The sequence below is a fragment of the Dasypus novemcinctus genome, chromosome 13, assembly GCF_030445035.2.
Source record: "Dasypus novemcinctus isolate mDasNov1 chromosome 13, mDasNov1.1.hap2, whole genome shotgun sequence".
In the NCBI taxonomy this organism is placed as follows: domain Eukaryota; kingdom Metazoa; phylum Chordata; class Mammalia; order Cingulata; family Dasypodidae; genus Dasypus; species Dasypus novemcinctus.
Window position 1 is genome coordinate 14,237,333 of NC_080685.1, and position 14,237 is coordinate 14,251,569.

Sequence of the window (14,237 nt, forward strand, 5' to 3'; positions counted from 1 at the left end):
AATGCTCAACAAGATAGTTGCTGTAATGGAAGAAAATCAGAGACGGAAAGCCTAAGTTCACCTAGGGGGAATTAGAAAAGTCTTCCCACAGAAGAACTAAGACCTGAAGCATGAGGTGGAGTTTAGCAGATGGGAGGATGGCGATGAGAAAATTGCAGAGCAGTGTATGTGAGGAAGACATTTTGGAACTAGAATGACCTGTGGTGTTCAAGAAACCCTTACTAGCTGGGCATGTGTGGTGGGAGGTGAGGCTGGGCAGACCAACAGGGATCATGTCACGAAGGGTCCTCTAGGCCTGCAAAGGGGGTTAGGTTTTAATTTGGAAGATCTTTGAGCCTTTTCATAACCAGGCTGCTAAAAAGAATAGTCTGAATTCTTTGTCTTTGCTTTCTCAGTTCCCTTTGAGAAGGAAATTGCACCCTAATCACTCCATTCAAGGTTTCTCTTTGGAATGATGGAAATATTTAAAATGGATGGTGATAATGGTAGCCCAACATTGTGAATACAATTAATAGCACTGAATATATATCTGAATATGATTCAAAAGGGAAATGTTGGATTGTATATATGGTAACAGAATTAAAATGTTTTAAAAATCCATGGAACTGCACTACACAGGGAACCCTAGGGTAAACCATGGACTTTAGTACGATTATAGAAAGGTGCTGTCATCGATTGGAACGCGTTCCACACCAGTGCAAGGAGTCGGTGGTGGGGTGGGGTAGAGGAATCCTGCATTTTATGCCTGATTGTTCTGTAAACCCACAACCTCTCTAAAACACGTGCGCGCACACACACACACACACTATTAAGATCACTAGCTGTCCTCTAGTTGCTCATTGCTTTTCAGCCGTCATTTTACACAATTAAAGAACAGCTTTGGCCCTGTCGACGACTCTGCCGTTCCTCAGCTGCCCTCTTCCCTGAGCTCCTGGTTTCACTTCTCTTCTGGGGACTCCCTCTCAGTCTGCTTTGTAGGCTGCTCCGGAGCTCTGCACATCCTTTAATTATTTAAAAGTTGTTCTCCAGAGTTCACCTTGTCGCCTAAACCAGGAATCCTTGAGACCTTTTAGATCCCTTTTTCCCCTCCCTTACACCCCATGGATAGTCAGCTGCAAGTCATTTCAGTTTTACTGCAGTTTTTCAAATCGGTCTCCTCCTGTCAGCACCTCAGACCATCCTCGTTGCTCACCGGGGTCACCGCAGTGACAGCAGTCTCCCTAATCGCCCTCTAACGTGCCTGCTCCCCTCCTCCCTTCGCAGTTGTGTCCTCTGTAGAGTGGCTAGAGTGGCCCTTCTCCCAAGCAAGTCTGCTTGTGTCACCTGGACCCCCTCCCCACGGATTGGTGTGAGAATTTAGATCGGATTTGTCCTTAAATCCCGGCCCACCTGAGCGCCCGAACTCGAGTCCCACTTCCACACTTCTAACGGCTAATGATGGCTCTTTTTTGTGACCCTGTGTGACACCTGGGTTCTTATACCACATGCCTTCTATTGTTCTTTAAATGTTTGTGTGTATGTATTTTATGTACCAAATGAGGGGACCTTCTCCAGGGCTTGGACCATATTCTTCGTAAAGGGTAAGACAGTAAGTCCAGCATAATAGTGTGCAGTCAGTAGACATGGACTGGATTGCTTTTACTAATAAGTCTTTTTCTCTCACTTTACATATATGATTTATTAATAATGTCAATTTCTCTTTTTAAAATTGTGTTCTCTGAGCTTTTCTCTTAACTGCATGAAGACTTTACAATTTTCTTGTTATGTCATGTTCTTAGCTTGCTAATTAATAGGGCTTAACTTTTAATTTTCACCTAGTGAATTCGTTCTTTCATAGGTGAGGAATTCTTTCAGTGTGCATGGTGGTAATAACAGCTATTTGTGGAAACATCAACAAGAATGTGCTAAATACCGTCAAATACTCTTAAATTCTTCTGTCATTGGAAAAATTTATAAATTGAAATGTCTCACAGCTTTAATTGGATTTAAGACTGGTTAATATGAGTCTTAGCTTCTGAAATGGAGCCTTTCAAGAAAAAGTTTTTTTGTTTTATTCAAGACAACGTATGAGGAATTAATTTGTGTCATAACCTCAGAACATAAAGGACTCTTGTTTGTAACACAGGCATTGACATGTAGAGAAGAACTTCTTACTCTTCTTCTGTCACTCCTTCCGCTGGTTTGGAAGATACCTGTTCAAGAAGAAAAGGCAGCAGGTATGGTTCTTTCTTTTATCATATTGCTTGCATTATCAATTTTCCATTGGGGAAAAAATTCCATTCAGAACATATATGGGAGTATGATTTTTATAATATTTGTAACATGAACAATTCTTTAGACAAATGCATTTTTATTGTGGTGTTTCTCCAGGGATTACACAAATGTAATGATAATTAGAAAATATAGAAAACACAGAACATTTATCAAAAGAGTAAATCCAGGTATGCAATAGAACATCAGAGAAATGGTTAGTGAAAATTTTTGAAAAAAGGAATTAAGGTTCCTTTACTTACTTTAAAGATTGCTTTAATTTACCAGTATTCTAGAAATGTGTTTTGCAGTATTTGTTTCCATTTTTCTAATATTGCTTTTCAAGGTTAAATTTGCAGTAATATTTTGTTTCAAGGATGGTTAGAATTGTTTACATCTTAAGATCAATACATATTTTTAATTTATGATCTTGAAAAATTTAGAATACATATAATAATTATAATAGATACATGAATCTTAATTTAAATGTTTCATTGTAGGGATTAACACTTTTCTCCCTTTGACCATTTCTGGGATATGTGAATTGTGAGCTGTTTGAGGATTAAACCTCAGGTGTAAAAAAAAAAAAAAAAAATACCAAAACTGTTTCTATAATGTATTTTAATGCCATGTATGCACTTTTCATAAATTTCTGATGTGAGGCTTTCTTCATATATAGTTATCTAAGCTCTTATAATATCGTTTTCCTGCTTCATTTTGGATTCATAAATTCTCTGCTTTTATTTTTTTCTAATGTGAAGAATTCACACATTGTTCATCACTTAAGAGACCTGCCTAATGTTCCTTTGGGAAAGTTTTCTTCAGTGCCTGCATCTTTAACTTAGGGGACTCAGACTCCTTTTCATTTATCCCCTCCTTCATTAAAGCATAGATTTTGTTCTTAATTATAGTACTTCTTTTATTTCCAGACTTCTATTCATTCATTCCAAATTGCCACAGTATTTTGTACCTCATCACATATTATTGCAAAAGGAAAGAAAAATTTCATTATCTTTTTAGTTAGTTAGGAGGATTCATTCTTTCCCCTAAAAAACCATTGCTCAGTGCTGACCCTCTGCCAGGCCCCGTTCTGGGCTCTAGAGATGAACCATTGGTGCCTGTGGGTGGTGCCTGGCTTAGTGCATGACCCTCAGTAAGTATTTTGAAAGAACTCTTAACCTTAGTCCTAGAGAACAGTTGGTATATATTGTGTGGTTTTTAAATAATTTCAAAAACGAAGTTCTCAGCTATACATCAGTCCTATAAACTAATACTTGTGCTGCACTGTTAAAAGAGAATTTATGAAATGGTATGAAGAGTAGTTCTAAATACCAGATATTTTAAAGGCTCTCTTATCTCACAGTTAGAATGCAATATATGATTTTAAATCAGGTTTACTTTCCTGATTCTGTTTTCCTTAGTTCTTCTCAAAATCAATTTGTATTTTTTCATTTAATGCCCCCTTGTGTTTACAGAGAGAAAGGTAGTGTGGGAGAAAGTTGACCCAGGGACATAAAAAAGAGCTAAAGGAAGTCGGCCTTGAAGTAAAAATATACTGAGGTTTAACTCCTCAAGTGAGTGATACAGAAGAGGGTAATGACCTATACAAATTGTTTTAAAACGTATCGAGGTATCCTAAGCTTTCTCTCTTTATTTCATTAGATTTTAGCTTGCCATTCTCAGCTGATATAATCGTGACCAAAGAAAAGAACTCAAATTCACAAAGATCTCAGGAAAAATTACATTTAGAAGGAAGTACCCAATCTGGTCAGGTTTCCGCAAAAGTAAATATTTTTCGAAAAAGCAGGCTGCAGCGTAAAATTACCCATCGCTATTCAATAAGAGATGCAAGAAAGACGCCGCTCTCCAGTTCAGATTCAGAGGCCAACTCAGATGAGAAAAGTATAGCAATGAATAAGCACAGAAGGCCCCATCTGCTGCAGCGTTTAGTAGCACCGTCTCCTAAAGAAGACCACCTTACCGCTCACGTTGACCACTTAGCCAAAGAGACTCCTCTTGACAGCATGGCTTTAGAAAATTCCAGAGAGATTATTCCAAGACACGAATCAAACACTGACATTTTAAGTGAGCCAGCGGCCTTGTCTGTTATCAGTAACATGAACAATTCCCCATTTGATTTATGTCATGTTTTATTATCTTTGTTAGAAAAAGTTTCTAAGTTTGACCTTACCTTGAATCATAACTCTGCTCTAGCAGCCAGTGTAGTGCCCACACTGACTGAATTCCTAGCAGGCTTTGGGGACTGTTGTAACCTAAGTGACAATCTGGAGAGCCAAATGGTTTCTGCAGGTTGGACTGAAGAACCCATGGCTTTGATTCAGCGGATGCTGTTTCGAACAGTGCTGCATCTGATGTCAGTGGATGTTAGTGTGGCAGAGATGATGCCGGAGAGTCTTAGAAAAAATTTAACTGAATTGCTTAGGGCAGCTTTAAAAATTAGAATTTGCCTAGAGAAGCAGCCTGATCCTTTTGCACCAAGGCAAAAGAAAACACTACAGGAGGTTCAGGATGATTTTGTGTTCTCAAAGTATCGTCACCGAGCCCTCCTTCTGCCCGAGCTTCTGGAAGGAGTGCTACAGATTCTGATCTGTTGTCTTCAAAGTGCAGCTTCAAATCCCTTCTACTTCAGTCAAGCCATGGATTTGGTCCAAGAATTCATTCAGCATCATGGGTTTAACTTATTTGAAACTGCAGTTCTGCAGATGGAGTGGCTGGTCCTGAGAGACGGAGCCCCTGCTGAGGCCTCCGGGCATTTGAAAGCCCTCGTCAACAGTGTCATGAAGATCATCAGCACCGTCAAGAAAGTCAAGTCAGAGCAGCTGCACCACTCAATGTGCACGAGGAAGAGGCACAGACGGTGCGAATACTCTCACTTTATGCAACACCACAGAGATCTCTCGGGTCTTCTGGTTTCAGCTTTCAAAAACCAAGTCTCCAGAAACCCATTTGAAGAGACTGCAGATGGAGACGTTCATTATCCTGACAGGTGCTGTTGTATCGCGGTGTGCGCGCATCAGTGTTTCCGTCTGCTGCAGCAGGCTTCCTTGGGCAGCACTTGTATGCAGATTCTATCCGGTGTTCACAACGTGGGAATATGCTGCTGTATGGACCCCAAATCTGTCGTCATTCCTTTGCTCTATGCTTTTAAGTTGCCCGCCCTGAAAAATTTTCAGCAGCATATATTGAATATCCTTAACAAACTGATTTTGGACCAGTTGGGAGGAGCAGAGGTACCGCAAAAAATTAAAAAAGCAACCTGCAATATTTGTACCGTCGACTCAGATCTGCTAGCCAAGTTAGAAGAGACACTGCAGGGAAACGCATGTGCTGCTGAACCTTCATCAGGTGTACCCAGTCCTTCTTACAGGTTTCAAGGCATCCTGCCCAGCAGTGGATCTGAGGACATGCTGTGGAAATGGGATGCTTTAGAAGCTTACCAGAACTTTGCTTTTGAGGAAGACAGATTACAGAGTATACAAATCGCAAATCACATTTGCAATTTAATCCAGAAAGGCAATGTAATTGTTCAGTGGAAATTGTATAATTACATATTTAATCCTGTGCTCCAGAGAGGAGTTGAATTAGCACATCATTGTCAGCGCCTAAGCATGACTTCTGCTCCAACTCATATGTGTAGCCAGTGTTTGCCCCAAGAAGTGCTCCAGGTTTATTTAAAAACACTGCCTACCCTGCTTAAATCCAGGTTTGTATGTGTGTATGTGTGCGTGTGTGTGTGTGTTTTCCTATTTGATGTTTTTGGATGTGTGATAAAGTATATGTATTAGACCTTCTAACACTGATAACTCCAGGACCTCATTGTTAGTGTGACTGTATCTTATTCTTTATTCTTTCCTAGGATCTGATTTTAGTTTAACAAAAAAAGTTCCCCGCCTATGTTTTATTTTTCTAACTATTTATCCATTTATTTTTACTGGAGTGTTTATAAAGAGAAGGGTAGCATCATTGATTTTGTTTATTTTATTTTATTTATTTTATTTTTTTACTTTAAAAAAATTTTTGGAGGTAGCAGGGATTGAACCTAGGACTGCGTACATGGGAGGCAAGTGCTCAACCACAGATTTACATCTGCTCTCATGATTTTAATTTCTTAGTGAAAGAAACTGTTTTAAATATACTTCCGTGAAAAAAAAATGGAAGCAATACAGATACCCAACAGCAGGGGCATGGTGAAGTAAATTATTTTATATTTATTTCATGGACTATCATTAACCATTAAAAATAATGGTTACGAAGGTTATATTGGGACATCAGAAAATGTTTATAATGTTTAGTGGATACAAAATGGAAAATTAAAAATGTGGTACACTTATTTACCACTATATAAAATATGCACATCCATAAAATGATAATTATTGAAGCAATGGAATTAAGGGGGTTATTATTTATTATATATCATATTATAAGCAGTACCTGTAGAAAACTTAGGGAAAAAATAAAACAGATAAGCACAAAAAAGAAAATTAATACTACCTGTAATTCTGTTTATGAGTTTTCCAAATTTTGTGATTGTCAAATCTGGTACATTTAAAATATAATTTTATACATAAAATTTCTTCCAGTACGTAGTCTGGCCTTGCCAAATAATGCAAATGGCATTTGAAAAGCGTATATATTAAAATAACATGTCTCATCATTTCATGTGTGACATTGTCTATCTTAATACAACTACTTTAAAAGTAATATTGTGTTAAATCATTGCCTTACAATCAATTTTTTTTTTTTAATTCTGGAATCATTTGTTTAAATGGAACTGAATTTGATTTGACAGTTTTATAATGCCTTGGCATATTTGTAGAGAATCTGGATCTTTGCAAAATAAGAGCTGAGAATCACTGAGCTGATTTACATGGAAGTTATTGCCAGGATTCCAATGATCTAGACCCATGAGTCTCAACCTGAAATTCATCCAGAGTCAGAGCTCAAAATCTTCAGCTCTGTAATTTGGTTCTTTCCCTGTATTGTTAATTGTGGCTTTCAAACCACCAAAATATTTTGAATGAACCATTAAGCAGACAACAAATGAAACGTGCTGCCTGCGCTCAGGGTGTCTGCCTCTAGTGTGGAGGTAGTTAAGACACTTAGAATTTATACAGAATTTGGAGAAAAATAGTCATTCTTGAATTGCTTTGTTTAATTTGGAACACATGCAATCCTTTCTCTTTAAATGCTGTAGTAACTGTATGTGCAGTGTTTGAAGAAGGATGTGAGAGTAATTAGAAAGTAAGTTGAAGTTCTGGTCATAATCCAAGTAAGAACTTTAACCAGATCACTGATGAATCAGGTTAGGTGGTATTTAGTCTATACCATATGCAGTAATGATGTATTTAAATAGTATACATGCCTGTGTATAAAACTTGTTTCTATATCTAAAATCTTTCATATTTTTTTCTCTCACAGGGTAATAAGAGATTTGTTTTTAAGTTGTAATGGAGTCAGTCAAATAATTGAATTAAATTACTTAGATGGTATTCGACGTTATTCCCTAAAGGCATTTGAAACTCTGATAATCAGTCTAGGGGAACAACAGAAAGATGCTACAATTCCAGGTATTGATGGACTAGACATTGAACAGAAAGAGTCGTCATCTTTAAATGTAGGTACATCTTTTCATAACCAGCAAGTTTATTCAGATTCTCCCCAGAGTCTTAGCAAATTTTGTGCCAGCCTCAAAGAAGCTTACCCAAAGAAACGGAAGACTGTGAGCCAGGATGTTCACATCAACACAATAAACCTATTCCTCTGTGTGGCGTTTTTATGTGTAAGTAAAGAAGCAGAATCTGATAGGGATTCTGCCAATGACTCAGAAGATACTTCTGGCTATGACAGTACCACAAGTGAACCTTGGAGTCATATGCTGCCATGTTTATCTCTTGAGAGCCTCGCTTTGCCTTCCCCCAAACATATGCACCAAGCTGCAGACATCTGGTCAATGTGTCGTTGGATCTACATGTTGAGCTCGGTCGCCCAAAAACAGTTTTATAGGCTTGGGGGTTTCCGGGTGTGCCATAAATTAATATTTATGATAATGGAGAAACTATTCAGAAATCACGAAGAAGAGCAAGAAAAAAAGGAGAGGGATATAAATATAAATGAAAACCAAGATTTAAGCAGAACTTCACAATGTGAAATATCTATGAAGGAAGATTTATTATCCCTGACTGTAAAAAGTGACCCTACTCCATCAGAACTGGCTAGCCTAAAAAAGAGGGCTGATAGTTTAGTTAATTTAGAGTCAGAGCGCCTTTCTTCTGCAAATGTGGAACAAATTTCGGCTACTAAAGCTGCTCCTGAGGAAGCAAAGGTGTATATGAGTCAAGAAAGTGAGACCTCACTTGAGAGCATACGACTGTTGGAAGCCCTTTTGGCCATTTGTCTTCATAGTGCCAGAACCAGTCAACAAAAGGTGGAACTGGAATTACCTAGTCAGGTAATAACTTACCTCTCATCCCACTATTGTGTAATGTGTATTTTTTAAGTTCTAACTTAATAATATTGTTCTGTTTTTCCAAAGATTTTAAGTTTTGAGATGCTCCTGTGTGTTTACCATGGTACCCAGCACCGTGGAGGACACAGGGGTACATGACCCAATTCTTGCCCCCAAAAGCTTACTGTTTAGTTTAGAATGCAAACCCCCACGTGAGAAAGTTACCAACCCTAAAGAGCATTAGATAATGCGTAAGTATCAGATGAGTAAACATAAATATTGCCTTTCAGAGTTCAGCGGTTAACACCTTGGTGAGATGTTACTGGGTACCCAGCCCAGATCCCCTTTACCAAGCTGCTGCCCCCGGCTGCCACCTGCCACGATGTTGGCTGCTGAGGGCTCACCTCTCTACCTATCTCTAGAGGATTTCGCTTGGTTGATGACAGACACCTCACCCAGCGATGCCTGGGAAGGGTGCCCACAGCCAAGGACTGTGGATGTGGCTCTAGTGGGGAGGTGGGATGCAGCTAGGGGGCCATCTCTGTGGGGCTGTTCAGGCTCCAGCGCTTTCCCATGGGGTCAAGCTGGGGCTGGACTTCTGTTAAACCACAGCTTTGCTTAGCTTCTTCCTCTGACCTATTCTGCTTCCCTCATACCCTTACAGGTTTTTCCCAAGAACACTTCTCAATAGTAAAGCACTTGCACAGGATTCCCCAGTCTCTGGTCCTGCTTTTCAGGAATCTTTGAATATGGCAGACCCCTTCTATCCTTACTAACTCACCCCTAACTTTTTCATGAGCCAGCAGGTTCTCCCTACTCTAGTTCCAGCCTCCTGTGTAGAGAATCTTGATGCCTCCACATTGCCCACAGTTAGAATCCATACTCCTTCATGTGACATATAAAAGCCTTCTCAGTCTTGCCACCACTTCCTTGTGTAGCCTACTTTCCTGCTGGCCCTCTCTCTGCTGTGGTAAGCCATTCCGAGCTGACAGATTTCCAGGGCACCATTCTTTGTCATCACTTCCATACTTCTGTACATGTTCCTCTTCCTAGCGTGTTGTCTTTGTTTTTATGCCTACTGTCTCTGCTTGTTCTTCCCTGTCCATCTCATACAGTCCCTCCTCTGCAACACTTTGGGCAGCTCTCTCCAGTACCTTCTTCCTTGTCTGTTCTCAGACCACTTTGTTTTCAGCTCTAGTCTTAGAGATGTCATCCCTTGTCTATATATGTGTTTCTCACCTTGGATGGAGAACTCTTTAAGGGAGAAGTCAGTTTCTTCTCCATCTTTAATGTCTCATCATCTGGCATAGGGATTAAGACAGGCAGCAAGAGCTCTCTTCAAGGATTGGAAGGGAAGAATAAAGAAGGGAAGGATATAAAAGGACTAGAATAGAAGTGATCCTTGGAGTCTGAACGAATTTTTAAGAATAAGGAATTTGTAAAACCTAGAGATGGTTAATTAAAAGTCTCTGAAGTTTCAAGGAGCAATTTTTTGCAACAGTTTTATTTATCTGTGTATGATACATTGAAATTCAAAACCAAATGAAATGAGTATTTTATAACTAAAAAACAATATTAATTTTAACAGGATGTTTGTGTGTATAAGAATTATTTATAGTCCTTTTACTTTCATAACTACAAATAAATGTACTAGTTTTCTAGTTGACTAAATATTAACATAATTTATTTTGTCACTATTTTTTTAAAGCTTGTTATTAATATCCTTAGTCTCTTATTTTACTTTAGAATTTGTCTGTGGAAAATATACTGTTTGAAATGAGGGACCATCTTTCCCAGTCGAAGGTGATCGAAACAGAATTAGCAAAGCCTTTATTTGATGCCTTGCTTCGCGTTGCCTTGGGGAATCATTCACCAGATTTTGAACGTAACGATGCTGTGACTGAGAAGGTATGAGTAACTTACAGGGAATGGGAGCAAGCAGACCTCAGTTATGTTATTTGGGCAAGACAAGCAGAGGCAGATGTGGTTGGGTGGGATAGGGTACAGATGAATATGACTGGAACACATGGACCAGGATTTGATCAGGTAAGTTCGATGGGTCATATCTCTATCATCTGGCATGGATGGTACTTAGCCAGTATCCTATCTTTTTTTTTTTTTTTAATTCAGTAAGAGAGCAATATGACATGCTTGTCTTCATCTAATCTGGAAATTGACTAAAGAATTACTCCCAGTAAGACAAGAATGTATTCTTTGATTGATAAGTCATACACATAACTGACAGTCTATCAAATGATAATTGAGGGAAAATGATGACAAAACAATCTTATCTGGTCCTATATTGTGCAGCTGATATTCCCAGAACTCTTCACTCTCTTGAATTTTAAACTCCTTGAATAAAAGAATAGTCTTATAGAAAATAGCCATCATGGTTTTCTTGTTTTTTGTATTAACTTTTTTCCTAAAAGAATTATTTCATTTTTTTCCTGAAGCCTTGTGATGCCTATTTAGTTCATTTCTCCCTCCTTTCAAGTTTCTTTTACCTTTGTCAACTGTCCTTTATCTTTATATAGCTTCTCTTTTAATGCCATGATTTAGCCATATATATGTGATGTTTTATATTCATTTGCTGTAATATTTTATATTACTCTGTTGTAACATAAAAACTTACTGAAATAGGTGTTAATACCATCATAATATTACTGAATCCATTGGTTAAGTGTGAAATTTTAAAGATACTGACTTTATTCTGTCTTTTATTGATGTTGCAGCAATAGAGTACTCTAAGCTCCTTTAAATAAAAATGTCTTCTAAAGTGACGGGGTTAGTAATATTTTTATAAGAAAAGGAAAGTTTCCTGCCACAATGTGTTATTACACAGAAAGTGAATACTGGAACTCTGGATTTCCGAGATGCTTGCATATAGATAATTGCATTCTGAAATCTTAAATGACCCTCTGAAAAATTTTCATACTTACTCTAATTATATAATTTAGAAAACATTTTGTTTATGTAAATCCTTATGGGGAGAGGATGTAGCTCAATGATTGAGCACCTGCTTTCCATGTACCAGGCCCTGGGGTTCAATCTCTGGTGCATCCTAAAAAAAACCCTTATGAAAAAATCTTTTTCCATGAACAAATGTGTAAAAGTACTTATTAAAATTCAATCACGTGAAATATAATTCCACTTCACTGTGGTTTTTAGTCATTCCTAGAATGCAATTTCCTAAATAGGTTTATTTTGTTTAATGACCTCTAGCTTAATCTTTAGAAACCCCCTTTTTTGAGGTGTTGCCTAAGTGGTTCTAGAACAATTTTAGAGTGAATTTCATAATTAATAATGTAAAGTATTACTAAGATTTTTTCCTAAAGAAAATATTTATGATATTTTTTAAATGGCCTTTGAGTAATACATATTTTATTTAAAAATAAGCAAATATTACAACTTGTTCCTTTGAATTACATTGCTCTTTTAGAGTCATCAGTGTGAGGAAGGCTTGCCATCCCAGCCTGGTGATTTTTCTGAAGAAGCTGAGGACCCTCAGTGTTGTAGTTTTAAACTCCTGGTTGAAGAAGGTTATGAGGCAGACAGTGAAAGCGATCCTGAGGATAATGAACCCAGAGCTGATGGTAAACTCCCCCTGAAGTGCTCGTGGTTGGATTTGCAGTCAGATTGTTATATGACTAGCAAAACGGTCCCCAGTAAGGCCACCTTAGAATGCTATACTGCTTTACAATTTAAAAATTACATTTGTATTATCGTCTTATTTGATCTTCATAACAAACTTACGAATTTGTCAATTTAAAACAGTGATCTTAGGGAGTGGGTATAGCTCATTGGCTGAGTGCCTGCTTTGCGTGTACAGGGTCCTGGGTTCAATCCCCAGTACCTTGTAAAAAAACCCAAACAAAAACACCCAGTGAGATGTACTTTCTTATTAGGAACATTGGCAGTTAACGCTAAAATAAAACCAACAGACTTTAAGGGGAGCACAGAAGAAGTTTACTGAGCTAAAGTTGCATTAATGCAGGAGCAAAACCAAAAAGAGATTTCTGCTCAAAGGCATGAACTGGGGGAGCAGCTTATATGGCTGCTTGAGACAAAGGAGAGGTTTCAGGGGGATGGGAAGAGATAAGGGGGCATGATTTCTGGTTAGTATGTGGATTCTGTGAGCTGCGTGGGTTACTGGGTTGGTTGGGTAGGGAGTCTTTGAGGTGGGCAGGGAATCTTGAGGCTCAGTTCTTTACTTAGCAGGAAGGATGGGGAGGTAGGATCATAGCCATCTGATGAATGTCAGCAGCAGGCTTTGTTGGTGTTAGCTGGGGCCCTTTGTTTCTCGCAGGCTGAGGCAGGGAGTTTTATCATCACTGTCAACGATTGTCAGTATGTCAGTTAACCTCTGTTTCTTCTCTGTAATTCCCTGGATAAAATGGAAGCTGAAGTAAAATCAAGATGGTTAGTAAAATCATTTACCATTCCAGTTTCACAGGCTCAGTACCTAAGAATTCAGGGATGAAAGACAAAAGTCCTCTTTTTATGTATTTTCTAGCGGGAAAGACAATAAATACCAGAAATAAACAGGATGAATAAAATAAAGCCAGGTGATGTGATAGGGATTGGTAGTCAGGGAAGGCCTCTCTCAAGACAAGCCAGACATTGGCAGGGAGAGCATTTCCACCAGTTAGTTAGGAAGACTGACTGGGAGAATGAAGGCAGACTCATTCTGCAGTAACCACGGAGGCTGCTCCAGAGAGTTCTTTGTGTACCACAGCCTAGCGTGGCTTTAGGATGATCATTAGCATTGCATAGGCTCCTTTGCCTAAGTATTTGAAACTTGGGTAGAATGGGAAAAGATCCCTGAATAAGAGCCCAGAGATTTCTGGGAAGGCTCCATATTTTTCTGCTGACTTTATGAATGGCCCAGTACTGTTAGTCTTCACTCTATTTCACAGTAGTTTATCTTCCCCAAACTCCATTTTTGCTTTCCCTTCTGAGTGAATGGGAATAATCATTGATGTCTCACTTAAAGGGCCTTATGGTCCCACAACAGATGCTTTTGGAAAAAATATTGGTCTAATGATAAGTTGGTTTTTATCATAGAATAGATACGATTTTATAATGGTGAATTTTCTCCTTTTTGTAAGTTTGATAACTAGATCTCAATTTAAAGAATTCTGTCATAGATAGAAATTTATAACTTTTTTTTAACAAAATGAACATTTTTTAAAGAACATAGCAGTCTCTTAAGAGCATTCAATTTTTCCAGAATGTAATATTCAGTGAGGCAGTATCTGTTTCTCATTTATGAAGAAGACAAAATATATATAGACCCCATCCAACCGATATCCTAATTTACTATTTTCACAAAAATGTGGGCAAACCAATTGAACAACCCTGTTTTAGGTATTTGGGGATCAGAAAGTTTAGTATAGTATTTTTTCAAGTTGTGTCAGAGGAATGTAAGTCTCTATCACATGTCTATAAAAATTACTTTTGATGGTATTTTTAATTTTATTGAAGATCAAAATTTTTTTAAAGCTTCTCATTAATCTTCAAA

The 14,237-nt window shown here is 38.1% G+C and overlaps 1 protein-coding gene across 2 annotated transcripts in view; it reads left to right on the plus strand.

Annotated features, from left to right (window-relative positions):
* The window catches only part of LYST (lysosomal trafficking regulator), a 224,204-nt gene that overhangs the window by 56,545 nt on the left and 153,422 nt on the right, over nt 1–14,237 (plus strand). For both annotated transcript variants that reach the window (XM_071207370.1, XM_058309504.2), the window contains exons 4-8: nt 2,126–2,216; nt 3,913–5,974; nt 7,690–8,719; nt 10,463–10,624; nt 12,156–12,309. In XM_071207370.1, coding sequence (XP_071063471.1) covers nt 2,126–2,216; nt 3,913–5,974; nt 7,690–8,719; nt 10,463–10,624; nt 12,156–12,309 — 3,499 coding nt within the window. The remainder of the gene's footprint in view (nt 1–2,125; nt 2,217–3,912; nt 5,975–7,689; nt 8,720–10,462; nt 10,625–12,155; nt 12,310–14,237) is intronic.